Consider the following 25,654-nt stretch of genomic DNA (forward strand, 5'->3'; position numbering starts at 1 on the left):
ACTTCAAGGTCTTCAGGGAGGGGGCCTACCTTCAAAGGGAGAACTCCGGGGCACAGAGTAGGGTCCGCTGGGGGCTCAGCTGCTGTGTTCCCCATCCCCCAGGGTGTTCGGGAACAGCTGGGACTCAGACGATGACGCACCCACCAGGCCCCAGCCCCAGGGGCTTGTGCCTGTTGTGGCCGATTCCGATGGGTACTGCAGCCACAATGAGAACGGTACAAATGGGGAGACTGAGCCTCAGAGAGGGACCCTCCAAGATCCACCAGCAGTGGCTGCTGTCTCTGGGTGGGAGGGAGCCTGGGGGCAGGAGGGGTGATCAGCAGGAGGAAAGAACTTGACTTTCCTCCAACCCCACCAGACTCAGACAGCCTTGGAGAGCCCGCTGTGCCCCACAAGGGGCTGGACTGCTACCTGGACAGCCTTTTCGACCCTGTGCTGTCCTACGGGGATGTGGTAGGGACACAGCGGGCCTTTGCAGGCCACAGCAGGGCGCGTGCACAGGAGCCTCTTGCAGCCGGGCTCTAGGGTGGCCAGAGGGGGGCCCCTGGGAGGAGGTGGTGGCAGTGTCAGGTGCCCGTTGCCTTGGAGTCTGGGGAGCATGGCATTGGGGCCGTCACTTGAGCCATCTGCCCCCCAGGACCTGGAGAAGCCAACAGCCATTGCCTACCGCATGAAAGGGGGAGGCCAGCCTGGTGGAGATGGCAGCAGCAGCACTGAAGGCCCCCCCAGGAGACCCCCAGAGCCAAAGCCAAAGCCAAGTCAGTGCTTACTCCAGGTCGGGTTCAGGGTTGGGCTGGGCGGGGCCCTGCGGTGCTCAGGGCAGCTTCAGCCCTAGAACAGAGGCAGCCTCAGGCTTGGGGGGTGAGCTGGCGGGGCGGGCAGGGTAGGGAATTCCCACCTTCACCTCCCTCATCTCTGGATCTGTGCCCCCTGACCCGGTCACCCCAGTTCCAGGCCTGGATGCCTCCACGTTGGCCCTGCAGCAAGCCTTCATCCACAAGCAGGCTGTGCTGCTGGTGAGTGCCAAGGGACAGGGGTGTCCTGCCAGGGGGCCCTGTGGGGCCCAAGCCTGGGCCTACCCGTTCACCCCCACTCTCTACAGGCCCGGGAGATGACCCTGAAGGCCATGGCACTCCAGCAGCAGCCCCTGAATCCCACCCCAAGGCCCTTGCCCCCAGAGGTAAGCCTGGCCCCCCATGAGTGCTGTGTTGCCCCAGGGCATTGCTGCACTTCTCTGAGCCAGGAACCCCCTCCGCCTCTCCTGGGCCAACGTGGAGTTCCTGAGAGCAGACTGATGTGACCCAGGAAATCCTCCTCACACCCTGCTCTCAACAGAAACCCTTAGCGCCAGAGGCCCAGCCGAAGTTTGTAGGCACCGGACCCCCGGCCAAGCCCGTGCTCCTGCGCTCTGCTCCGAAGCCTATGGCCCCCGCCCCTCTGGCCAAGGCCCCGAGGCCCCCCACCAAGCCTGTGGCTGCCCCTATTCTGCCTCAGGGCTGGGCTTCTCCAGAAAGCAGTGAGTGTCCTGTTGCAGCAGGGGCTTCCCAAGATGGGACAGGAGAGTGGACTCACCTGGCCCCTATACCATGCCTTGCCACAGCCTCACCCTGCCTGGAGCTGGTCCGGTCCTCGACCCTCAACTCGGAGCACTTCCCACAACCCACGCAGCAGATCAAGGACATTGTCAGGCAGCACCAGCAGCTGCCCCGGGGGGGCCGGCCTGAGGCTCTCAGGTCAGCCCACCCACCCAGCCCTCTGGCCCTCTTGCGTGGCTGCCCCCCCCCCCCCCCCCGTGTGCCCGTCTGCTGGGCTCACAGCACCCTGCCCAGCAGCCTTTAGGGAGTGTCTATTCACCCAGGTGGTCCAGATGAGACCCCCCCACCCCCAGCAGAGGGAGGCGAGGACCGCTCTCTAGGGGTGCTGTGTGACCCCCATGCCCGTCTCTGGTCCTCTCGGGGTTATCGTGTACAGTGATGGGGGGAGAGGAGAAAGTTCCTGGGTGGGACTGTGTGGCTGTGAAGAGGAGGCTCAGCGTCCTGCTCCCCAGAAAGGACGGCGGGAGGGTGTTCATAAAACGGCCCGATCCCCATGAGGAGGCCCTGACGATCCTGAGGGGGCAGATGAGCCCCCCGGCGGCAGCACGCAGCACCCAGGTGAGGGGCTGGGGCTGGTGGGGCCCAGGCGGAAGAGAAGACAAAGGAGGGCCTCTGAGGGAGCCTCTGTGTACTGTGGTGGGCCATCTTTGTGGGGACAGGTCCCCAGAGAGGCCGTGGCCTTGGTGAAGCCAGTGACCAGCACACAGCAGCCATCCATGGGGCCCGCTCCAGGTGAGGGCCAGGGGGGAGGGAGGGGCTGGAGGACAGGTGTCCGAGTGCACGAGTTAGTCGGTGTGAGCACAGGTGAGTCTTGGTCTGCATGACGGTGGTGTGTGTGTCCATGTCCCTGGGCCTCTGTGAACATACTATGTGGATGTCTATGCAATTGTATCAGCATTTGCATGGCACTGATTTCAGGCCAGGTCCACTCTAAATCCTCACTCAGACTCTCCAACACAGTACTGTCTGTGCCCATAGACGTCACAGGTGAGAAGACAGACACAGAGGTTAAGTGACTCACTCAAGATCACACAACTCTTAAGTGTCAGACCAGGAACAGAATCCCAGGCCTCCTGACATCACAGCTGGAGTCCTAACCTCTGCATCTCCTGCCTTATGGCAGCCACAGTGATCGTAACAGATCAGTCAGTTCCCATCACACCTGCCAACGACATTCTAGTGGCCCCTGGGATGAACCCCAGGCTCCTCACTGTGGCCCACCCCCAGCCTGACCTCTTCCTGCTCCCCGCCCTGGGGCTCTCTGCTCCTCACTGTTCCTGGGCTGCCCACAATTCAGTCCTGCCACAGGGCCTTCATTCTTGCTGTTCCCCCTGCTGAGAATGCTCTTTGCAGAAGATCCTTGCCTGCCTGGCCTATTCTCATCATGAAGTCTCAAACCTCACCTCCTCAGGGAGGTCTGTCCTACCGCCAAGACCGCAGGCCCCTCACAGACCAGCCTCCAGATTTTCACAGGTCGCCCATTTGATTTCTGCCCCAGCTCCCAGGACCGAGAGCTGTGTCCTTTCTGAGCTGTCTGTTCCGCTCATCTTGCCAGGGCCTCCATCTGGGCAGCGCCTGGTGTCTACTGCTCTGGGCACCCCCGGCCCCCACCCCCACCACATTAGGACTGCAAGGCTGGGTCTCTGTATGCGGGAGGAAGGCAGGGCTGAGCGAGTGTGCCCACATGCCCACGTGATCAGGTGTGTCTACCCACAGAGCGGGAGGAAGCCTCTCTGCCCCAACCTCGCCCTTCCTAGGCCTTGCCTCCCCAGCGCTGCCCTCGCGGTCACTGGAGCCTCCTGCGGATCCCGTACAGACGCGGCTGCACCGCCTCCTGAACCCCGACTTCTATGGCTACCGGGACGCCCCCTGGCAGATCTTCCTGCGCAAAGAGGTGCTGGGGCCCTACCAAGGCTGGAGGGGGTGCAAGGCCTGACAGGGGCAGGGGAGTGGGTCACAACCCAGGTGGTGAGGAGCACAGGGCCTCATGGCAGCCCCATGCCGCAGGTGTTCTACCCCAAGGATGATCACAGCCACCCCGTGCAGCTGGACCTCCTGTTCCGCCAGGTGAGGGCCTGTCCCGCCTTCCGGCATTGAGTGGCAGCAGGGGAGCAGGCGTGTGGATCAGCCGTTTGCCAAGCCTCCTGCTTGGGTTTGGGGTCCTCATCCGCAGTGAGGACAGGGAGCTGGTCTGCTGCACCCCCTGCCATGGACGGGATTGGGGAGCCCACAACCCATATAAGCAGACTCACGGCTGGTCTGAGCTCATGGGGCCCAAGGTCCACCCCAAGATCCCCTGTGTGGATCAGGAGACTAGGGCCTGGGGAGAGTGGAGATAAGAAGGGTAAGGGTCCTCAGAAGTGGGGTCTGATTTACACGGTGCCCTCACTGCGTGGAAAGCCCCCCGTCCCCAGTCATCCTGACACAGTCCAGCCTGGGCTCCAGGTTCAGGGAGTCCCGCAGCCACCCGCCTCACGCCCCTCCCACAGGTCCTTCACGACACACTCTCCGAGGCCTGCCTGCGCATCTCCGCAGAGGAGCGGCTCCAGATGAAAGCCCTGTTTGGTACTGCAGGGGGTGGGGAGGGAGGGGCAGCCTGCTGGAGCCCCCGCCACCCTCTCTGCTCTGCTTCTGGCATCTCCCTGGGGTCCGGCTGCAGGTCTGAGTTGGACTATACTGGCCTGGCTGCGGTCCCCACTGTCCTGTCTGTGGATATCAGTTTCCCAGTATGGACGCTGGGAACGCAATGGTCTGACACCTCCTTGCTGAGGGTCAACCTCCCCTCTGTGCACTGCGGGTCAGCAGGGGAGGGGGCCCCGGTCCTGACCCGACCCGTGTCCCTTAGCCCAGAACCAGCTGGACACACAGCGGCCCCTGGTGACAGAGAGCGTGAAGCGGGCTGTGGTCAGCACTGCCCGAGACAGCTGGGAGGTCTATTTCTCCCGCCTCTATCCTGCCACGGTAGGAGCCCCCTGCTCATCCCCCTGCCTACCCTCTGCCCACCCAGGGGCTCCGGGGATGAGCCTGGAAGACCCTCATATGCCCCTTGTCCCCTCTCCAGGGCAGCGTGGGCACCGGGGTGCAGATGCTGGCTGTGTCCCACACGGGCATCAAGCTCCTGCGTGTGGTCAAGGGCAGCCATGAGGCGAGTGGGCAGCTGCGGGTCCTGCGCACCTACAGGTGAGCGGCAGGCGGGGGGAGGGTTGACGCGGGGCGTAGGCGGGGTGCGGCGCGGGCTGGCCCACACCGACTCACTCAATGGCCGGCAGCTGAGTACAGTCAGCTCTCTGTGTTCACAGGCTTCACGTCTGCAGATTCAACCAATGGTGGATGGGAAATACTCAGAAAGAAAAATTCCAGGAAGTTCCAAAAAGCAAAACAAATTTTTCACTCACTGGCAACTATTCCCATAACACCTATCTTGGTTTTATAACTATCTATACAGCATTTACATTGAATTCCCTGATAGCTCAGTTGGTAAAGAACCCGCCTGCAACGCAGGAGACCCTGGTTTGATTTCTGGGTTGGGGAGATCCCCTGGAGAAGGGATAGGCTACCCACTCCAGTATTCTTGGGCTTCCCTTGTGGCTCAGCTGGTAAAGAATCCACCTGCAGCGTGGAAGACCTGGGTTTGATCCCTGAGTTGGGAAGATCCCCTGGAGAAGGGAAAGGCTACCCACTCCAATATTCTTCCCTGGAGAATTCCATGGACTGTATAGTCTGACTCGCCTCATGGGGTCACAAAGAGTCGGACACGACTGAGCAACTTTCACTTCAAGTGTTAAGAGTAATCTAGAGGTGATATAAAGTAAACGGGATGTGCATAGGTTATATGCAAATACAAGGTCATCTTATGGGAGGAACTTGAGCACCCATGGATTTGATTGCCCTCAAAGGGCCCTGGAGCCAGTTCCCCGCAGATACCGAGGGATGACGGTACCTACCATGTGCCCGGCTCTATGCCAAACCATTTAATCAAGGAAACAGGCTCAGAGAGAGATGTTGCTTGTCTCGGGTCACACAGCCAGGCAGTGGTAAGCTGGGAGCCAGTACCCCATCCCCAGCTTGGACACCCCCGAAGTCCCGCCCCAGAGCCTACTGAGGGCAGGGCTACCATATGTGAATAGCCAAGTGCGGATGCTTGAGTGTGAAACCTTTCTACATCCTCCGACCCCTCCCTCCCAGCAGCCCACAGTCCTTTATGCCACAGCACAGGGAGTCTCAGGCATTGGTGAGGTGCAGGCTCCTTCCTTCCAGAGACTGAGTGTTTGCTTAGTGAAGGAGACAGATTTGTGGGCAAAATCTGGGGGGTTGGATCAAGAATCAGAAAAATAAATAAAAGACAAAGCGTGGGTATGCTGGGAGGTTGTAGGTTCACAGAGTGATGGGTAGGGCGGTGGAGCCGCAGGCAGGAGGGGAGGGGAGGCAGGCAGGGGCCAGAGGTGCAGACGGTGGTGGGGGGTGCGTACCTCTGGCCGTGGTGTCCTGCCTCATGCCACCTCCCCCTCCTCCAGCTTTGCAGACATCCTCTTTGTGACCATCCCCTCCCAGAACATGCTGGAGTTCAACTTGGCCAGTGAGAAGGTCATTCTCTTCTCAGCCCGAGCTCACCAGGTCAAGACCCTGGTGGACGACTTCATCCTGGAGCTGAAGAAGGTCAGGGCCCTCCTGCAGATGCCCGAAGCAGCTGAGGGCCCGAATGTACCAGCCACGCCCGCCTGGGAGGGGTGGATGCACCTGTGTGTCTGCGACTATGTCTGCAGGCTCTTGCTCAAGCTGTGCCTTCCATCCTGGGGCCTGTGCCCCTGCTGCCAGCCTCTCCAGGGTCCTTCACTTAGGCCTCTGGGCTCCGCAGCAGCCTCATTCCTCCCCTCCCGCAGGGGCTGCACTGCCCATCACTGACCACCCTGTGACCACATCCAGCCCCATGCTTCCTCCAGACCAGGTGGTCCCCAGGCCCGGCACCTGACCTCAGCGCCAAGGCTGTGGGAGGGGTGGGAGTGGGTCAGGCCTGTGTTCTCACAGCCTGTGTGCGGGGCAGGGGAGTGGGCCTTGGCCTCTGGGAGGAGGGCATGGGCCCACAGCCCTCACTCGGCCCCTGACTGACACAGGATTCGGACTACGTGGTCGCTGTGAGGAACTTCCTGCCTGAGGACCCCGCACTGCTGGCCTTCCACAAGGGCGACATCATCCACCTGCAGCCCCTGGAGCCACCTCGACTGGGTCAGCACCAGGGAGGGATGGGGTGTGAGCACGGGGGCGGCGGGGCGGGGGCCTCCCTGGAGGGTGCTGACATGAGCCTGGCCTGCAGGCTACAGTGCAGGCTGTGTGGTCGGCAAGAAGGTGGTGTACCTGGAGGAGCTGCGGCGCCAGGGCCCTGACTTCGGTGGGTACCTCGGGACCCCTGTTCAGCTGCCCGAGCTGCCAGACCTGGAAACCCCAAACAGAGCAGATGCGTGATGTGGGTCCTGAGGTCCCCAAGGGTCTCGCCGGGCTGTAGCTGCTAAGATGGCCATGCAGCCCAGCCCCTGTCCACACATCGGGCTGACGGGTCTCCGTGGACATTAGTGCCTCTCTGTCGTGGCCTGAAGGTCCACAGGTGCTGTGTTCTCCTCTGCAGACCCCCACTCCAGCCCGCTGCTGAGGGGCTGCCTCCCCTTCCCTGAGTCAGTGTCCTTCTGTCCTCCTCCATAACTGGCCCCATGGCATGCCTCCCTCACTGGCTCTGTACCCCCCTGTTCCCCAGATGAGACCTTCTCACTGCTCAGACCCTTTCCGCCCCTAGGCTGGCGGTTTGGGACCATCCACGGGCGCGTGGGCCACTTCCCTTCTGACCTAGTGCAGCCCGCGGCTGCCCCTGACTTCCTACAGCTGCCTGCTGAGCCAAGCCGGGGCCATGCTGCCGCTGTGGCCGCCGCCGTGGCCTCCACCGCCGCTGCACGGGAGGTGGGCCGCAGGAGAGAGGTGAGAACACGGGGCTGGTCAGAGGAGCGGACCCAGCAGTGGGGTTGGTCTGACCGTGGAGGTGGAGGGGAGTGGGGTCAGCCAAGGGCAGGCCATCCTGGGACCAGGCAGCCTGGTAGGGCCAACCAGACATGTGACCTGAGGGATGTGAGCCGCCAGATGTGACCAGAGGTGGCTGGAGGTGTGGCCAGTCAGGTGGGGTGGGTGGGGTCAGCGGAAGGGTAAGTGACCAGGCCAATGGGGCAAGACCCAGCCTGGGGCGGCCAGATAGTGAATCCACCTTCGATGGGGCAGGGCCTGGTGAGTGGGCCAGGTTGGGTCCTGTGGTGGCACGGAGCTCTCTAGGGTGGAGGGAGATAAAGGGGTGAGGGATAAAGTGAGCCGGACCAGGCCATCGGGGAGGCAGTGGGGCCACATGGGGCAAGGGGTGGCCCACGGAGTGGGGGCAGGTGGAGAGGGTCTGTGCACAGTCAGCTTGGGCTGACGTTGGGTGGGCTCTGATCAGCGGGAGTAGCAGACAGCCCTCTTGCAGGGCCCTCCAGTCAGAGCTGGCTCCATGGACCGTGGGGAGGATGGCCTGGCTCTTCCACCATACACAATGCTCAAGTTTGCCCAGAAGTACTTCCGAGACCCTCAGAGGAGACCCCAGTGAGTGGTGGCCCGCCCTGAGGAGGGTCCTTCTGGGGCGGGGCTTTTCACAGCCGCCCAAGCGGGAGGCCTCAGGTCTGGGAGGGAATGAGAAACCCAGGGAGGGAGGCTTGTCTGCAGCCTCTGCCTCAGGAGCCTTGCTGCCAGGAGGGCTGACACTGGGTCTGGCACACTTTGTGTGGGAGAGGCTGTCTTGGAGGCAAGACTGATCAGTAGCGTCCACTTCCCCTTGCAGGGATGGCCTCAGGCTGAAATCCAAGGAGGGTCGGGAGTCCAGAACCTTGGAGGACATGCTTTGCTTTACGAAGGTGCCCGGCCCCAGGCCCCTCTGAAATGGCCATACAAGAGTGCATCCTAGGCCCATGGGCCAAACAGCCTTGTCTGCAGTGGGACCCCTACCACTGGGTACCCCAAAGGCCTGGGTTCCTCTGAAAAGAAGTGTCTCATCTTCCCAAGGGTCCACTCCGCTGCCTTCTGTGGTGTGGACTCTTCTGCTAAGATAGGACCCTCCCCCTCTCCTTTCCTCCCCTCCCCCTCCCCCCTCTCCTCTTTCCTCCCACCATGACCCAATTGCTCTCCCCACAGACCCCGCTCCAGGACTCCCTCATTGAGCTCAGCGATAGCAGCCTCAACAAGATGGCCACAGACATGTTTCTAGGTGTGGGGGTGGGACAGCAGCCAGGGCCCCGGGCCAGGAGGGACCCTGCACTGTGACCACGGGTGACCACCACCCCTTCCCTCAGATGTGGGAGGAGAGGAGGAGCCCCCTTCCCCTTACCTGCCCTGGCCATAGCCTCTGGGGGAGGGGTCCAACCCGGGGTTCCTGGTGGGCAGGCAGCTGGGAGGCTGGTGGCTGAGTGGGACAGTGTTTCCTCCAGCTGTGATGCGGTTCATGGGGGATGCCCCGCTGAAGGGCCAGAGTGAACTGGACGTGCTGTGCACCCTCCTGAAGGTCAGTCCAAGCCCTGCAGGAGCTCCCTTGCCTGCCCTGTGGCTCGGGTTCCCCATCTGTCAGCCAGGGCTGCAGCCTTTGGGGTGGGAACCGTGTGGCCCAACAAGGATTACATCCTGCTGGTGGGAAGGGTTCTGGGGAAGGGACACCAGGCCTGTCTTCAGGAGCTCACTGTGTTCCTGGGGGCATGTGACCTGGCCTGCCCTCCCACAGCTGTGCAGGGACCATGAGGTCATGCGGGACGAGTGTTACTGCCAGGTCGTGAAGCAGATCACAGACAACACCAGCACCAAGCAGTGAGTGTCCTCCTCTCCCCACCATTTCCTGCTCCGGAGGGGCCAGGTCAGCCTCCCATCTCCCAGCCTGTGCCCTCCCGACTCTCTCCCCGCCTTGTCCTCTTCCTCATGCCAGAGACAGAGCACAAACGTTTGAAATTGCTTGGTTTGGGACAAGCCCTTTCTGGTCTCTGAGCTTCAGTCTCCTCATCTATCAGATGCACTGATAACGAGTGAGTCCAGGTTCTTGGTTGCAAGTGACAGAAATCCAGTTCAGTCGGGTTTAAGCAAAAGAGGGTTCAGGTAACTGAAAATCTAACAGAGGACTTCAGGCATAGCTGGATCCAGGCATCATCAGGAAGCAGTCTTTCTCTGAACCCCGGACCTGCTTTTCTTTGTGTCGATATTACTCCCAAGCAACAATATCTCATAGACTGGCAAGATGATAGTTCTGGGGGGACATTCCCCAGCTCAGCAATCCCAGGCAAAGCAAGACTGATTCAGTATTTGCAGCAAAAATTCCCAAATCCAGCCTTACTGGCTTGTCTTGGTCCCACGGGCATCCCTGAGCCAACCAGTGGCTGGAGGATACAGAGCTCTGACTGGCTAGACCTGGCTCACGTGCCTGTCCCCAAACCAATCACCATAGCCAGAGGGTGGATGAGCTGTAATTGGCCAAGCCTGGCTCCCATTTTTTATTGTTGTTCAGTTGTCAAGTCATGTCTGACTCTTTGCAACCCCGTGGACTGCAGCACGCCAGGCTTTCCTGTCCTTCACCATCTTCTGGGGTTTGCCCAAGTTCATGTCCATTGACATGAACCAGCCATTTTAGCCAGGGGCTTCAGGGTTCTAACTTGCCAGTCCTGGCTCTCATGGGTATGTGTGTGTGTGCTAAGTCACGTCAGTCGTGTCTGACTCTTTGTGACCCCATGGACTGTAGCCCACCAGGCTCCTCTGTCCATGGGATTTTCCAGGCAAGAATACTGGAGTGGGTTGCCATGCCCTCCTTCAGGGGATCCTCCTGACCCAGGGATTGCGACTCATGTCTACTGCGCTGGCAGGCGGGTTCTTTACCACTAGCGCCACCTGGGGAAGTCCCCTGGCTCTCATACCCACCTCCAAACCACAGGGACCTGGGGAGGGGTGGGTGGCTTCCTAAAGGAGGCCCAAGTGCTGCCCCTGGACACCAGAGGTTCCCACAAGTGAAACCCTAGAGCCAGGGCAGCACAAAGGTGAGCATCCATGTCTCGCACATGACTAGCACACGGCAGGGCCCAAAGCCTGTGCTGCTCTTGTTAGCACTGGGCCACCCTCCTGTCCACCTGCTTGCATCCCCCAGGAATTTCAGAATCACTCAGCGCGTTCTCCTGCCCCTCTCACCCAGCCTTACTTGCCACCAGCTCTGCACAGGGTCCCCTGGCCCCCCTTCAGGGACCATCACCCAGAGAGATGCCCCCCACCCCCCGCCTAAGGAAGACTTGTTCTCTGTGCACATTGGGCATGTCAGAGGCTTCACCCCCTCTCTTCCCTCCCACCTGGAATTCCCAACAGAACGCAACTTTGGTGTGACTCTGCTCTCACTGGGCAGGGGCAGGGGGCGTCCTCAGGAGATGAGCCTGGCGGGCGGGGAGACTTCTGGCATGGCTGCAGAGCAGTGGCCACTGCGATGGAGCCCATGTGTGCTTGCAGGGACAGCTGCCAGCGAGGCTGGAGGCTGCTATACATCGTGGCCGCCTACCACAGCTGCTCTGAGGTCCTCCAGCCGCACCTCACCTGCTTCCTCCAAGACGTGAGCCGGACCCCGGGCCTGCCCTTCCAGGGTGAGGGGCAAGTGAGCGGGGACCCAGGGCCAGGGGCTTGTCTGCACCATATGAGGACTGGCTGGGCAGCCAGCAGGAGGGCCTAGCCCTTCTTCCCCGGGCAGTGCTTATTAATATCAATCCTATCCCCAAATGATGGTGGAGGTCCCACAGGGGCTGATGCCATGGGTTGTCTGATATGATGGGGAGGATGGCATAGCAGGGATGGCTTCCCAGAGGAAGTGTTGCTCTGGGTAGTGAGCACAGAGGAGGGATTTCTAGGTGAGCTGAGTAGCATGCATAAAGACCAGAGATGATGTGTGGCATGTGGGAGAGGAGGAGGAGGCGGCATGGCCCTTTCTCTGGTCTTTGGGAATCAACAAGGGTCTTGAGGGGGCGCCAAGGCTGGTGGCAGGGCCTTGGCCTTTTCCCCGTGGAGTTTAGAGGAAAGGGGCTGCTCCTCAGCCTCACCCCCAGCCTAGCTTCCAGAGGAGCCCCTGGGTCCCCCTAGGAGAGAGGTCAGGGCCCCTGTGGTTACCATGGCAGCCATGGAGGAGATATGAGACCTCACTCTGCCTCTGAAGCCTCCTCTCTGAGTCAATCAACAAACATCTCTGCATCAGTTCCAAAGAAGGCAATTGAATGTGCCCCCGAACTCTTGACTCGGCCCCTCCCCAGAGTGGGGCGAGGGCACTGCTTAACCAGAGAGAGAAATGGAGAAGCAGATGGTGGGGTCTCTTGCATGGGGACTCTGGGCACAGCTACCAGGGACGAGCCCCCAGCACCAGCTGTCTCCGTGGGGCTCATGGATAACCGAGGCGTGTGGGCCTCCAATGGGATGCGGGTTGGAATCCGGCATTTGTACGCAGGCTCTTAACCTTGGGTCAGTCACTGCCCTCTGAATGGTCTCTGCGGCCACTGGAGGGAGAGCAGCACCCCCCACAGGGGGCTTGGGGCTGGGGCCAGAGGAGCTCTTCCGCCGGGTCTGCCCTGGCCCCCCTGGCCCCTGTCTCTGCAGGGATTGCCAAGGCCTGTGAGCAGAACCTGAAGAAGACGCTGCGCTTCGGCGGCCGCCTGGAGCTCCCGGGGAGCATGGAGCTGCGGGCCATGTTGGTGAGCATAGGCAGGGCTCGGGGAGGGCGATGGCCTACCCAGAGACCCCCGGCCCGGCCTGGGCACGCCCACGGAGGGGACCAAGGCTGGGTGAAACCCTGGTGAGATGCCAGCCTCTCCTCTCCACACCCTCCCCTAGGCCGGCCGCAGTTCCAAGAGGCAGCTGTTTCTTCTCCCCGGGGGCCTGGAGCGCCATCTTAAGATCAAGACATGCACTGTGAGTGAGGGGGTTGTCTGGGGGTGGGACCCCAAGGGTGCTGAGCCACCCCCCACCTCCCCCATGAGGCAGGACTTAGCTCTCCGTTGCAGCCCAAGCCCGAGCCTAGGGGAGGTGGGTGGCCTTCAGCTCAGAGTCAGGCTGCAAATGAGAGATGGGCTGACTCGGGACCCACAACTCTGGAAGCTGTGTCCTTCCCTGTGCGGGGCTGACCCAGGGCCCGGGGAGCCTCGCCTCTGCAGGGGGGCCAGGGCGGGCTCAGGGCAGAGGTCACCTGGCTGGCCCAGCCTCTCACTTCCCTCATCCACAGGTGGCCCTGGACGTGGTGGAAGAGCTTTGCACTGAGATGGCTCTGACCCGCCCCGAGGCCTTTGACGAGTACGTCATCTTTGTTGTCACCAACCGAGGTGAGCGAGGTGAGCAGCCAGAGGATGAGGCAGGCTGGGCCCACACACCCCCATCCCGACTGTGAGATCAGGCCCAATTAGATGCCGCTTCCTCCAGGAAGCCCCTGCCCGGGTGGAGGAGCCTCCGCACCGAGCACCCCCAGCCTTGCGTCTGCCCCCCGCCACCCCACTTCGATCTGTGTGAGCTCATCTGGTCTGTCAGGCCGTGAGATGGCAGAAGACAGGGCTCCTTCATGCCTCCATCTTCCCCCTGGGGTGCTCAGTGGGCTCTGCCCTCTGGGAGGGCAGGACAACAGGATGTGGCTCCTGTAACCCACACGTGCAAGTACTTTTTCCTGCCCCTCTGTCCTCATAGCAGCTGAGACAGCCTGACCCTCGGCCTCACCTGGCCCTTCTCCATAAGGCCAAACCCTTTCCCCCTGCAGCCCACCTGCTCTAGGCCATGGCTGAGCTACTGCCACCGGCCGGTCAGTCCCACCCAACTCCAGCTGGCTCTCGGGCTGCTGCCTCAGCTCTGAACCACATGTCCTCAGCCCTGCCTGAATCCAGCACAACACTGGGGGGCAGAGAAGGCAGTAACAAAATAATCTTAGTAAGGGAGTTCACGGAGCAGAGGCGACAGCTGAAAGCACTTAATCCTATCCACTAACTCACCAGGACCCCATGAAATGACATGTGCTGTCCTTCCCATTTACAGATGGGAAAACCAAGGCCCAGGGAGCCTGTGTTAGTCTCTTGTTGCTGCCATAACAAATCACTCGGTGACTTCAAACAGCACATGTGTATGATCTTATGGTTATGAAAGTCGGAATGTCCCCAGGGCCAAGTCCTTCTGAGGCTCTAGGAGTCTGTTTCTCACCTTTTCCAGCTTCTAGAGGCACCCAAGTCCCTTGGCTCACGGCCCCTTCCTCCATCTTCAAAGCCCGCAGCGTAGCCTCTTCCAGTCTCTTTCTGTGACCCTCCTGCCTCCTTCTCATAGGCCCCTTGAGACTATGCTGGGTCCAGTTGGGTCCCTGTGATTATCTCCCCTCTCAAGACCCTTAATCACACTACACGTCTCCTCTCCATGAAGGTGTGCGTTCATGGCAGGTGGGGATTAGGACGGGAGCATTTTGAGGTCAGGCTGTTTCTCAGCCTGCCACGGAGCGCAAGGGACTTGCCCAAGGTCAGAGCCGGGACTTTATTATCATGCCACACCCCTCTTTTCAGTGAAATTTTTCGAAGGTGTGGGACAGGGAGCAGAAATGTCACTTCAGGAAATAAAAACTTAAGACCGAGACCCACCCAGTGCCAGACCCCCATCCTCCCCTCACCCCTGGGAGCCCAGCAGGGGTCTCCCCACAGGAGTCCTACAGAAAGTTGCCCACAGGACCTCAGGCCTCTCATGCTTCTCTGGGTACAGCATCCTCTGGAGAGGGGAGAGAGGCTGGGTGTTCTCTGAGCAGCACCTGGGTGGGGCACCTCCCTAGGCCCAGGAGAGCTGAGCTTTGAGTCGGCGTTATTCCCACCTGGGGGCACAACTTCCACAAATCAGGACCCCCCGTCCTGTTCACCAAGGATGCCGTGCCCCAGAGCGGGCAGGGGGCTCGCCACATCTGTCCCCGCTCCTTGCAGGCCAGCATGTGTATCCTCTCAGCCGACGTGCCTACATCCTGGACGTGGCCTCGGAGATGGCGCAAGTGGATGGCGGCTACGTACTGTGGTTCCGGCGTGTGCTCTGGGACCAGCCGCTCAAGTTCGACAATGAGCTCTATGTGACCATGCACTACAACCAGGTCCGTGTGTGTGGCCGCTCTGAGGCTCCGGAACCTCTGGGCTCCCCCAGGGTTGGCATCCGAGGCCTTCGTGATTCCAGCCCAGAGGCCTCTGGTCCCTATGTGGGCACGTCAGTGTCACACTCACTTCCTAATTCGCAGACCTCTGTCACCCGGGCCTGCTCTTCCTGTGTCACTGCTGGTCCGGGCCCCTCCAGCCAGGCTGCCCAGACAACACGTTTTCAGGCCGTTCTGACCTCTTTCCTCCTGCTCACCTCCAGCGCTGAGCGCCTCGCCTGTCCTGTGCTCAGTAGCATTGTTTTTTGTTTTTTAATATTTATTTATTTGACTATGTCAGGTCTTAGTTTCAGCCTGCAGGCTTAGTTCTCACAAGGCATGTGGGATCTTAACTCCCCGACCAGGGATCGAACCCGTGTCCCCTGACTTGGAAGGCAGATTCTTAAACACTAGACCAGCAGGGAGGTCCCCCGCTCTGAGGCTTTGCCCGGCCTTTTCACGTTGGGGCACTGTCACTCCCCTTTTGGACTAGGTCATCTCAGTCAGGGCGGTGGTCCTGACAAAGTCGGGGTTTCCCTCGTGTGTGGATCCTCGCAGACATGCTGGGTAGAGACAGCATGTTTCTCAGAAGCTGGGGCCCAAAGCTGCAGCCATTCTGTGTCCAAGGCCCGTCACTGGGCTCTTGTGCCTGTGGGCCTGCCAGCAGCACCCCTGGGACTTGTGGAAACACAACCCCTGGGTCCTGCACTCTGCAGAGCAGGGGCCAGCACTTCCTCAGTTCCTGTGGCTTCCAAGCCACGGCCCTCCCCGCTCACTGTCCAGGTGCTTCTGTCACTGCTCCCCAAAGCCCAGGAAAGTTACTGCCCTCCTCCCCAGAAGCGAGACCCTGGCACAGCTCAGCATCTGTATCCAGACCTCCCCAGTTGTGTGCCCGGCGCCTGACCTCCTGCAGCCCCTCACCTACATTCTTCTTGCCCCTGCAGGTGCTGCCCGACTACCTGAAGGGCCTTTTCAGCAGCGTGCCGGCCAGACGGCCCAGCGAGCAGCAGCTCCAGCAGGTGTCCAAGCTGGCTGCGCTGCAGCACCGGGCCAAGGACCACTTCTACCTGCCCAGCGTGTGAGCGCCTGCCTGCCCCTGCCCCACCCCAGAGCTGCTCACCCCACCTCAGCCCAGCCCATCCAGCTAGGACCCTGCCTCCCGGCAGGACAGGTCACTTCCAACTAGTATTAATAGTTCAGAGCAAACATGCTTTCAAGACACACACACTATGGCCCAGGAAGTACATACGGCCCCACAGAGAGCATTGGCCACAGGAATGTCCACTCTGATGGTATCGACAATCTCCAACAGCAGATTAATTCAGCAATTAATTCCTTAAATTGTGGGGTATCAGGTGGCCTTTAAACTGATGTTCTTGAAGCGATGGGACCTCAGTCGTCCCCACACTCTCCATTTTTTTCCTCTTGAAACTCAGGCCCCAAAGAGCTTCTGGGTCTGTGTGTTGTATATATCGATGTATTTACACTATTCAAAATGAAAACAGAAACAACTTAAAATACCGATCTATTAATTAAAAACAAGGACAGTACGTATTAATGTTAAGATAAATGTGGACATGTGATGATTATAATACAAATAGTGTAAACTAACCTTACGTGTTAATATAAATAAGTCATGAAAACACAAGTGTATTTTCCCAAGAACTCCAGTGAGAGGAGCTGCCCTGGTTTACCCTTTGCAAATCTCTGTACCATCTGGCGTAATAGCCAACAGCTGGATGCCTGTCCCTGCCTCTCGGTCAGTCTATTGTGACCGCACAGGTCACACGGCCTCTGCACCTGCACCTGTGAGAGAACGAGGGGGAAGCAGATGACCACCCAGGTGGTTACAGAAGTGGCTTTGCCCTCCCAGACCCTCGGCCACACTTCGAGAGCCCCTGCTGTGAACAATAGTAAGGAAGGCAGTGTGTGGACAGGGTATGTCCCGCTGTAAGGGTGCAACACTTACACCCTTCTGATGCTATGATGTAAGGGAAAGTGGAGGAAGCACATACAGGTGTCACCCAGGCCCGGATGGAGACAGTCGTGGCACCCTTACTCTTTGAGTGGCATCTGCATGCATCACCTCGGCAGATGCCCCAAACTGCTCTTTAATGTCCCCTCTTGCAGATGAGGAAACTGAGCCCCAGAGAGGGGATATGGCTTCCCCAGGGTGGGGCGGCCAGGATTCAGACCTGGGGAGGCTGGGTCCGGAGGCCAGGCTCTTACCCAGCAGTACAGAAAAGGAAAGATGTAGCCTGGAGAGTCTTTTAGGGGTTCCCCTGACGTACTTCCCTTCCCCAGTGTGCAGCCCAGACTGGTACTTGTTGGTATTTTTCAGATGTCCTGAGGCCAGGGCTGCCTTGGGGCAGCCAGCATGTGGTCAGGGGAGGCCTGGACAGGTGGGAGTTGAGGGTCCTGGGGGCCACCTGGAGCCCACTGCTCTGCTCTGCTGACCACTGCTGGGGGTTGCTTTGCTGCCCTGAAGTTTCCCCCACCCTGTGCTTCCTTCTCACCCCTCTGGACTGGGCTACTCCGCAGGGGGCGGGGGCTACAAAGGACAACCCATATGGGGTCACTGTATGACCTTGGATGAGCTGGTGAATTCCTCAGAGCCTGTGTTCCCTTGTCAGCAAACAAGGAGCCCAGTGGTGTTGGCCAGCAGTTACTGAGCACATGCTGTGTGCCCAGCCCCGCTTGTTCCACCTCCTGTCCCCACCCTGTTGTCCGCATTCCCCCAGAGTTCAGCCATCAGGAGGTTTGGTGGAACCCCTGATGGTCAGCCGGCTTTTCCCTGCCCGCCAGGCGGGAGGCCCAGGGGTACATCCCGGCCCAGCTGTACCGCACTGAGGCCAGCTCGACGTGGCTCCGCCTACTTGGCCAGCACCGGCAGCAGATGCAGGCACTCAGCCCCCACCAGGCCCGTGCTCAGTTTCTGGGTGAGAAGGAGTTGGGCTGGGGAGGGAGTCGTGGGGGCCTGGCTGAGGAGGGTGGTGAAGAGGCCTTTTCCTTTGTACAAAAGCATCTTTGGTGTCAGGTTTCTAAAGGCCTTCCAAGGCGCCACCTAGGCTGGGGGGCCCAGCGGGGATGGAGGAAGGTCCTGGGAGGGCGGCAGCACTGGCAGGAGGAGCACCGGGCTGGGCGCTCCTGTGCTGGATGGGCTGTGGGGGGAGGGGTGGGCTAATGCACTGATGATCCCTTGTCGCCTGACCGCCACCCCCAGGCCTCCTCAGCGCCTCGCCCATGTTCGGCTCCTCCTTCTTCCTGGTCCAGAGCTGCAGCACTGCGGCTGTGCCAGCCCCCTGCATCCTCGCTGTCAACCAGAACGGCCTCAACTTCCTCAGCACTGAGACCCACGTGAGTGGCTCAGCCCGGCCCCGCCCCTCCCCTCCCCTCCCCCAGGGATGTCCAGCTCCACTGCCCACACCTGCAGGACCTTGGGCGAGGCTCCGCCCCCTTCTTCCTCACCTGGGATGATGACGCAGGCTGTTGTCCAGGTGAAACAGGTGAAGCACGCCGACCCACAAAGCCTGTATAGCTCTCCCGGAGCCTTAGCCAAGAAACCGTTTCGGTGGGTCTGGAGGCCAGATAGCCAAGATGAAGGTGCCAGCAGGGTCGGCTTCCTCTGAGGCCTCCCTCCTTGCTTGTAGATGGCCATCCTGGCCGAACCCTCATACGGCCCTTTCTCTGGGGTCCGCGAGTCCCAAGGTCCTCTTCTCACAAGGACTTGTGGGATGGGAGCCCACCCTAGTCTGAATCCCCTCTTCAAAAACCTGGCTCCAGATTCTGAGGGGGTGGATTGGGATCTGGGGACACAATGCAGTCCAGAACAAAAGGGACCTGCTACCTCCATTCTTAGTTCTTCCTGGGGGAGTGGACCTTGACATGAGGGCTCCAGGGCAAGTGGCTTGTGTGGAAACAGTGGAGCGAGGAAGGGAGACCAGGAGGAGGTCACAGCTGGGGGGACACAGCTGGGGTGGGGCCTGTGAGCATTCAGGTTCCCACTGTGGGCATGGGGACTCAGTCCAGCAGGGAGCACCGGCCTCAGAGGATGCCATGTTCTGTGGGCGGGAAAGCTGGGGTGTCTGTCCGCTGTGTCCATCTGTCACGAGGGGGCGCTGGCTCTCATCGCTCTGGCTTCTCCTGGGGCAGGAGGGGAAGCTCTGCGTTAGCTCCTGGGGCCAGAAAGAACTCTCCCGGCCAGAGGGGTGGGTGTGAGGAGGAAGAAAGGTCAGGGCACACGGGCATTACCTGGAGCTTGAGCATTTAAAGCGGTGGCTGGCATGCTGCACATGCGTGCATCATTGTTGAAGTAATGTCACAGGTGAGAAGCTGAGGTCCAGAGAGGTAAAGCTGCTTGCTCCGGGTCACACAGCCAGTCACTGGGAGATGAGTATTTGAACCGGGGTGTCATGCCCCCTGCGGATCTGTCCTTTAGGGCAGGGGTACCGGTAGGTGAGACTCTCCTACCCCCAAGCCCGTCTGCTCCCCATCCCCCCCAGGAGCTGATGGTGAAGTTCCCCCTGAAGGAAATCCAGTCAACGCGGACCCAGCGGCCCACAGCCGGCTCCAGCTGCCCCTACGTGGAGGTCGCGCTCGGGGATGTCACTGCCCAGCACACTGTGCAGCTGCAACTGGAGCAGGTGTGCCCCCCATGGGGTTGCCCAGCCCCCACCTCCCGAATTCTGCACACTAGGCTCTCCTCAGCCTGGCCAAGTTCTGGGGAGTGTCTAGCCCAGTGCAGGGGACAGAGCTAAGCCCACACTAGACAGACCTGCGAGTCTCGAGGTGGTCTTGGAGAGGCATCTTTATGGTGGGATCCTAGAAACGAGGGCCCAGGTTGTTTGCAGAAGAATGAGGTATTCGATGGGAAACTGGGGAGGTCCTAAAGTGTCCCTGAATATAAAGCTAAGAACCTGGGGCCTCCTCCCGAGAGCACTTGGGAGCCATAGAAGGTTGTTGGGAGGGCAGGGACATGGGCAGTTCACCTGGGCTAAGGCTTGGAGGCTGGACTGTGGGGCCTGGGCTTGATGGAGGGAGAGTGGGGTTTCCCTGTCCTGGGCCTTCTCCATTTGCAGCACCCATGGGTGCTTCTCAAAAGCCAAGTCCTCTAGGTCAGCCAGGTCCACGTCTCACAGCCCCTGGGGTGGGGCCAGACCAGAGTTCTCACCTGCTCGAGAGGGGGCTGAGGTCCAGAGAAGGGGCTAAATGGGGCTGGGCCCACCTGTCTGTCCTTGCCAGCCCACTGCACCCCTCAAGATGTGGGCCCGCCCAGAACCCCACCCCCCCACCCCAAGCCAGGGTCTGCATTAGTAGGGCTGCTTTCCAGGGCACAAGACGGGGCTCCCACCATCCTAGCCCTGCTCCTGAGGGTCAAGGCCAGAGCACGGCCCCTTGCCACCCCCCCCACCCCCACCATGCTCCTTGGGGAGGCTGGGACTGGGGATCAGTGTGCCTCCCACTGCCCCCCAGTCTTGTTCCCGCTGAGGTCACCCTGATCCTGGCCTTACCTGGGCTCAGCCTGTTTCCTGGATTCCCCCAGAGACCCCACCTCTTTGGACCTGCCCGTCTGTTGCTTCTTGGGCCCCTTTCTGGAGCCCCCTCCCCTGGACGACCTCTAACTGGTGCAAGGCCAGGCCCTCCCCCCCAGCACCCCTCTGCCCTGAGGCTTCCACAGCCGCTCTGCAAGACAGCCTCCTATTTCTCTCTCCCTCAGTGTCGCCCTTGGAGGCCAGCAGGCCTCTGCCCTCACCTCCAACCCTCGCAGGCCCTTGGGCCCCAACCCAGCAGTCCTTCTTGCCCTTGCCCCCTCCTCTTTTTACCTCTGTGACCTCAGCTCCACCACCTCCCTTGCCCCCTCCCTGCCCCAGAACACCCTCCCGTTGCACTTGCTGTCCCCTTTGCCTGGGACATGCTCCCCCTGCATCACAGGGCTTCTTCCCTCCCTTTATTCCAGCTTCAGCACAAACATCACCTCCTTCTAGAAGCCTCCCCTGACCCTCCTCCTGATAATTCACTCTCTCTGCCTCAGTAGGTCTCATATGGCTCGGAAGTCACTTCGTTATTGGTTCCTAGGTTGTCTCATCTCCCCATTAGAACATGAGCCCCAAGAGGGCAGGGCTGTGTCCACATGGTGTCTGTAGCACAGTGCCTGGTGTGTAGTGGATGCTTAGGAAGTGGCTGGATGGAGGAGGAGGAGGAAGAGGCAGCCTTTCTGGCTTCTCCACTTGGTTGCAGCACCCCCTTTCCCCTGCCCACAGGAGCACTGAGGCTGGGGCCCAGTTCATTCTAGGCCATGGGTACTAGGTGGTAACTGTGGCAGCTCACTTATTGACAGGGCTAATAGTTTTTAAATGTGAAGGATTTACATGTCATGAAGTCTCATGTCATCCTCACCCCGGGCCTGTGAGGCAGGCCCTGGGAAACTGAGACCCCAGGGACAAGGCCGCTGAGGGTAACGGAGGGGCAGTAACGGGCCCAGGTTACATGCGGCAGAGCTGGTGAATGCGTGGGTCTCCACCTGGCTCACCCCTTCCTGCCTGCAGCCCAGAATTCCTTTCCAGCTGCCAGAGCTTCTCCTGGGGCCCTGAGGAGGTGGGGATGAGGGTGGAGCCCCAGTTCCAGGAGAGTCTGGCCTTCACTTCTCTCCAGCCTCGTCTCTCACCACAGGAGAGCTGGGCAGTGTTGACTCATGTCTCTCCTGCAGGGCCTGGAGCTGTGTCGAGTGGTGGCCGTGCATGTGGAGAACCTGCTCAGTGCCCGCGAGAAGCGGCTCACACTGCCCCCCAGTGAGATCACACTACTCTGACCCAGCTCCCAGGCTCCCTCTGGCAGGAGGCTGGCTGTGTGGTCCCAGGGGAGCTACTGGGCCAGACCTTAGGGGAGACCAAGTAGCAGTAGGTGGAGAAGCCCAAGCCCCCAGGAACTTGAGAAGACCAACTGAGAGTTGGGATGGAGTTACAGCATGAAAACCTGGGGTCAGATAGCAGGAGGAACTTCCAGGGACTGACCAATGGCCCCTCCTGCCACCTACCCCTGTGGCCCTGCCCTGACCCCTGCTGTGGCATGGTAGCCCCACACCAGAAGCCTAGGCAAACTGAATCTGCTTTCGTTTCTCCTGGGGTCTGATGTTCAAGTCTGCTCCATCTCCCTGTCCTAGCCCCTCATTTGTCTCCACCCCCCCCAACCCAGGTGCCCTCTGTACTGCTGCTGAGCTTGGATTCATGGCTCTTGGTCATTTCAGTGCAAATAAAAGGTTCATCTGGCAGCCTTTTCTCCATATAGTTGTTGTTCAGTGGCTCAATCGTGTTCGACTCTTTGCAACCCCATGGACTGCAGCATGCCAGGCTTCCCTGTCCATCACCAACTCCCGGAGCTTGCTCAGACTCATGTCCATCGAGTTGGTGATACCATCCAACCATCTCATCCTCTGTCGTCCCCTTCTCCTCCCGCCTTCAATCTTTCCCACCGTCAGGGTCTTTTCTAGTGAGTTAGTTCTTCGCATCAGGTGGACAAAGAGTTTCAGCTTCAGCGTCAGTCCTTCCAGTGAATATTCAGGACTGATTTCCTTTACGATTGACTGGTTGGATCTCCTTGCAGTCCAAGGGACTCTCAAGAGTCTTCTCCAACACCACAGTTCAAAAGCATCAATTCTTCAGTGCTCAGCCTTCCTTCTAGTCCAACTCTCACATCTGTAGATGACTACTGGAAAAACCATACCTTTGATTAGATGGACCTTTGTTGGCAAAGTAATATCTCTGCTTTTTAATATGCTGTCTAGGTTGGGCTTCCCTTGTGGCTCAGCTGGTAAAGAATCCGCCTACAACACGGGAGACCTGGGTTCGATCCCTGGGTTGAGAAGATCCCCTGGAGAAGGGAAAGGCTACCCACTCCAGTATTCTGGCCTGGAGAATTCCATGGACTATACAGTTCATGTGGTCACAAAGAGTCAGACACGACTGAGCAACTTTCACTTCACTTCACTTTCTAGGTTGGTCATAGCTTTTCTTCCAAGGAGCAAGCATCTTTTAATTTCATGGCTGCAATCACCATTTGCAGTGATGTTGGAGCCCCCCCAAAATAAAGTCTGTCACTGTTTCCATTGTTTCCCTATCTATTTGGCATGAAGTGATGGGACCAGATACCATGATCTTAGTTTTCTGAATGTTGAGTTTTAAGCCAACTTTTTCACTTTCCTCTTTCACTTTTATCAAGAGGATCTTTAGTTCTTCTTCCCTTTCTGCCATAAGGTTGGTGTCATCTGCGTATCTGAGGTTATTGATATTTCTCCTGGCAATCTTGATTCCAGTTTGTGCTTCATCCAGCCCAGCATTTTCACATGATGTACTCTGCATATAAGTTAAATAAGCAGGGTGACAATATACAACCTTGACGTACCCCCTTCCCAATTTGGAACCAGTCTATTTTTCCATGTCTAGTTCTGTTGCTTCTTGACCTGCATACACATTTCTCAGGAGGCAGGTAAGGTGGTCCGGTATTCCCATCTCTTGAAGAATTTTCCCGTTTGTTGTGATCCACACAGTCAGAGTCTTTGGCGTAGTCAATAAAGCAGAAGTAGATGTTTTTCTGGAACTCTCTTGCTTTTTCGATGATTCAACAGATGTTGGCAATTTGATCTCTAGTTCCTCTGCCTTTTCTAAATCCAGCTTGAATGTCTGGAAGTTCTCGGTTCATGTACTGTTGAAGCATAGCTTGGAGAATTTTGACATTACTTTGCTAGCGTGTGAGATGAGTGTTTCCCCATCTATTTGCCATGAAGTGATGCGACTGATGCCATGATCTTAGTTTTCTGAATGTTGAGTTTTAAGCCAGCTTTTTCACTCTCCTCTTTCACTTTCATCAAGAGGCTCTTTGGTTCCTCTTTGCTTTCTGCCATAAGGGTGGTGTCATCTGCATATTGAGGTTATTGATATTTCTCTCGGCAATCTTGATTCCAGCTTGTGCTTCATCCAGCCCCAGCATTTCGCATGATGTACTCTGCACATAAGTTAAATAAACAGGGTGACAATATACAGCCTTGACATACTCCTTTCCCAATATGGAACTGGTTTGTTGTTCCATGTCCAGTTCTAACTGTTGCTTCTTGACCTGCATACAGATTTCTCAGGAGGCGGGTAAGGTGTTCTGGTATTGCCATCTCTTGAAGAATTTTCTACAGTTTGTTGTGATCCACACAGTCAAAGGGTTTAGCGTAGTCAATGAAGCAAATGTTTTTCTGGAATTCTCTGTATTCTTTTCTGAAATACAGTTGTTGAGTGACTGGAAAATGAGCCTGAGGGAGGTGGCAGGAGTCGGAAGCGCAGTAATGCTCCTGAACAGAGCTGTCAGCAGAGACATCCATCCTTACCTCTCCCTGCAGGCCCCTGTCTCCCAACCTTCCCCCACTTTGGGTAGTCCCAACCCCAAGTCCTTGTCACAGGATGGGCCACACAAGACTTGAGAGTGGTAGAGAGAGAGGGATGTCCCACATGCCAGTGGCTGAGGAGGCAGAAGTCTGGGAAAAGGCTTCCCAGAGAATGGGATGTTGGGGTTGGGTTTTGAAGGATAAGTAGAGTTTGCTAGGAATAGATGGAGGAGAGGAAAATGAACATTCTAAACAGAGAAAACAGTGTTTATTCCTTATTGTATCCTTCAAAGCCTAGGACAATGCCTAACATAGAGTAGGTGCTTACAAAATATTTGTCACGTGAATGAAAGAATAATTGAATGGATGGTGATGGAGAGTGCTAGTGCTTTGGGGAACTTGGGGAGTGGAGCACTAGGCTTGGGAGAGGAAGACTGGAGGGGTGTGTGGGGTCATAATCGGCAAGAGCCATAGTGTCAGAGGAAGGATTTATTTATTCATTCAGTACCTATTAAGCACCGTGTACTGGGCAAATGCCAGGCACTGGGAGTTGCTCACTGTCGCTCATAGTGGCTATGCCCAGGTGAGAGGCCTCTTGGGTTGCAGAATGCAAGCAGGCCATGTGAATGAGGCCCCAGCTGAAGCACATGGAACAGGGAGGAGCCTCCAGGCCCAACCCTGGGCACACTGCAGATTCATGTGCTGGGTGGTGACAGGTCTGAGTTTTGAGAGGTTTGTCACACAGAATCAGATAACCAGAACACCGGAGCTCTGGAATTTCAGGATCTGGGCCTTAAGGGTGAGGCTCCTGTTTTTACAGCTCTTCTGGTACTTTGGTGGCGCCAGCAGCAGGTTGAGCCCTTGTCAGAGCTAATGACCCCAAGAGGCAGAGTGGGAAAACTCAGGGGTGGCAGGAGAGTCAGACCCCTCCATGTCTCCCAGATCCAAGAAGACAGGAACTCCAGGTGGTCATGGGGAGAGCAAGAACTGAAGGAACCCAGCCACGGGTGCCCGGCCTGGTGTGGGGTGAGAACAGGAGACATGTCTGGGAGGCGTGGGAGCCTGATACACTCTCGTCCTGTCTTCATGGGGTAACTGAGACCCCAGAGGTGAAAGGGGCCACTAATTGGCCTGGCCTAGAGGCAAACACAGGCAGTCTTGTTCCAGAGCTTCTTGCTTCCCACTGAGGCTCAGATGAAAGAGGGGAGGGCCCTGGCTGCAGAGCATGGGAAAGCCACCCAGAGGGGGTGTCTGGGAGCCTTGTAAGAGAAGGTGACTCCCACGTTTGCCCAGTGAGTGGAGCACTGGGAGGCTCTGGCAGGACTTTCTGACGACTGAGGTAGTGAACTCCCTGCCACCAGCTGTGTGAGCAGAGTCCGATGCCCCCTCTTGGAGGATGGTTGAGAGGTGGGTGCTGGGCTTCTGAATGGCCTGAGCCCTTGCAGCCACACTGCCAGCATGCAGATAAAGGGGCCCTACCCAAGCCTTCACCTAGAATGGCCCAGACAG

At 58.6% G+C, this 25,654-nt stretch overlaps 1 protein-coding gene and 1 long non-coding RNA gene across 2 annotated transcripts in view; one reads left to right on the forward strand and one right to left on the reverse strand.

The window, feature by feature from the left end:
* MYO15A (myosin XVA) overlaps positions 1-22,060 on the forward strand; it is a 46,696-nt gene extending 24,636 nt beyond the window's left edge. The window contains exons 33-65 of the mRNA XM_081583546.1: positions 103-248; positions 344-453; positions 638-758; positions 949-1,016; positions 1,103-1,180; positions 1,336-1,516; positions 1,601-1,733; positions 2,048-2,153; positions 2,255-2,327; positions 3,368-3,489; positions 3,603-3,662; positions 4,085-4,160; positions 4,441-4,556; positions 4,657-4,775; positions 6,110-6,251; positions 6,707-6,818; positions 6,907-6,981; positions 7,381-7,559; positions 8,092-8,207; positions 8,443-8,515; positions 8,793-8,865; positions 9,086-9,159; positions 9,373-9,455; positions 11,124-11,254; positions 12,252-12,346; positions 12,486-12,563; positions 12,874-12,970; positions 14,585-14,745; positions 15,726-15,859; positions 17,587-17,720; positions 18,005-18,138; positions 19,284-19,424; positions 21,488-22,060. Coding sequence (XP_081439672.1) covers positions 103-248; positions 344-453; positions 638-758; positions 949-1,016; positions 1,103-1,180; positions 1,336-1,516; positions 1,601-1,733; positions 2,048-2,153; positions 2,255-2,327; positions 3,368-3,489; positions 3,603-3,662; positions 4,085-4,160; positions 4,441-4,556; positions 4,657-4,775; positions 6,110-6,251; positions 6,707-6,818; positions 6,907-6,981; positions 7,381-7,559; positions 8,092-8,207; positions 8,443-8,515; positions 8,793-8,865; positions 9,086-9,159; positions 9,373-9,455; positions 11,124-11,254; positions 12,252-12,346; positions 12,486-12,563; positions 12,874-12,970; positions 14,585-14,745; positions 15,726-15,859; positions 17,587-17,720; positions 18,005-18,138; positions 19,284-19,424; positions 21,488-21,589 — 3,643 coding nt within the window. The 3' untranslated portion in view covers positions 21,590-22,060. The remainder of the gene's footprint in view (positions 1-102; positions 249-343; positions 454-637; positions 759-948; positions 1,017-1,102; positions 1,181-1,335; positions 1,517-1,600; positions 1,734-2,047; positions 2,154-2,254; positions 2,328-3,367; positions 3,490-3,602; positions 3,663-4,084; positions 4,161-4,440; positions 4,557-4,656; positions 4,776-6,109; positions 6,252-6,706; positions 6,819-6,906; positions 6,982-7,380; positions 7,560-8,091; positions 8,208-8,442; positions 8,516-8,792; positions 8,866-9,085; positions 9,160-9,372; positions 9,456-11,123; positions 11,255-12,251; positions 12,347-12,485; positions 12,564-12,873; positions 12,971-14,584; positions 14,746-15,725; positions 15,860-17,586; positions 17,721-18,004; positions 18,139-19,283; positions 19,425-21,487) is intronic.
* LOC145543104 (uncharacterized) lies at positions 15,044-20,195 on the reverse strand. Its single transcript, XR_014080441.1, has 5 exons — positions 19,556-20,195; positions 19,033-19,213; positions 18,250-18,924; positions 16,476-16,587; positions 15,044-16,267 (listed from the first exon to the last, which is right to left on the reverse strand). It is a non-coding gene; the product is annotated as an uncharacterized LOC145543104 (long non-coding RNA).
* Positions 22,061-25,654: the final 3,594 nt, after the last annotated feature.

Source organism: Giraffa tippelskirchi, chromosome 3 (genome assembly GCF_054371585.1).
Source record: "Giraffa tippelskirchi isolate mGirTip1 chromosome 3, T2T-mGirTip1v1.2.pri, whole genome shotgun sequence".
NCBI classification, from domain to species: Eukaryota; Metazoa; Chordata; class Mammalia; order Artiodactyla; family Giraffidae; genus Giraffa; species Giraffa tippelskirchi.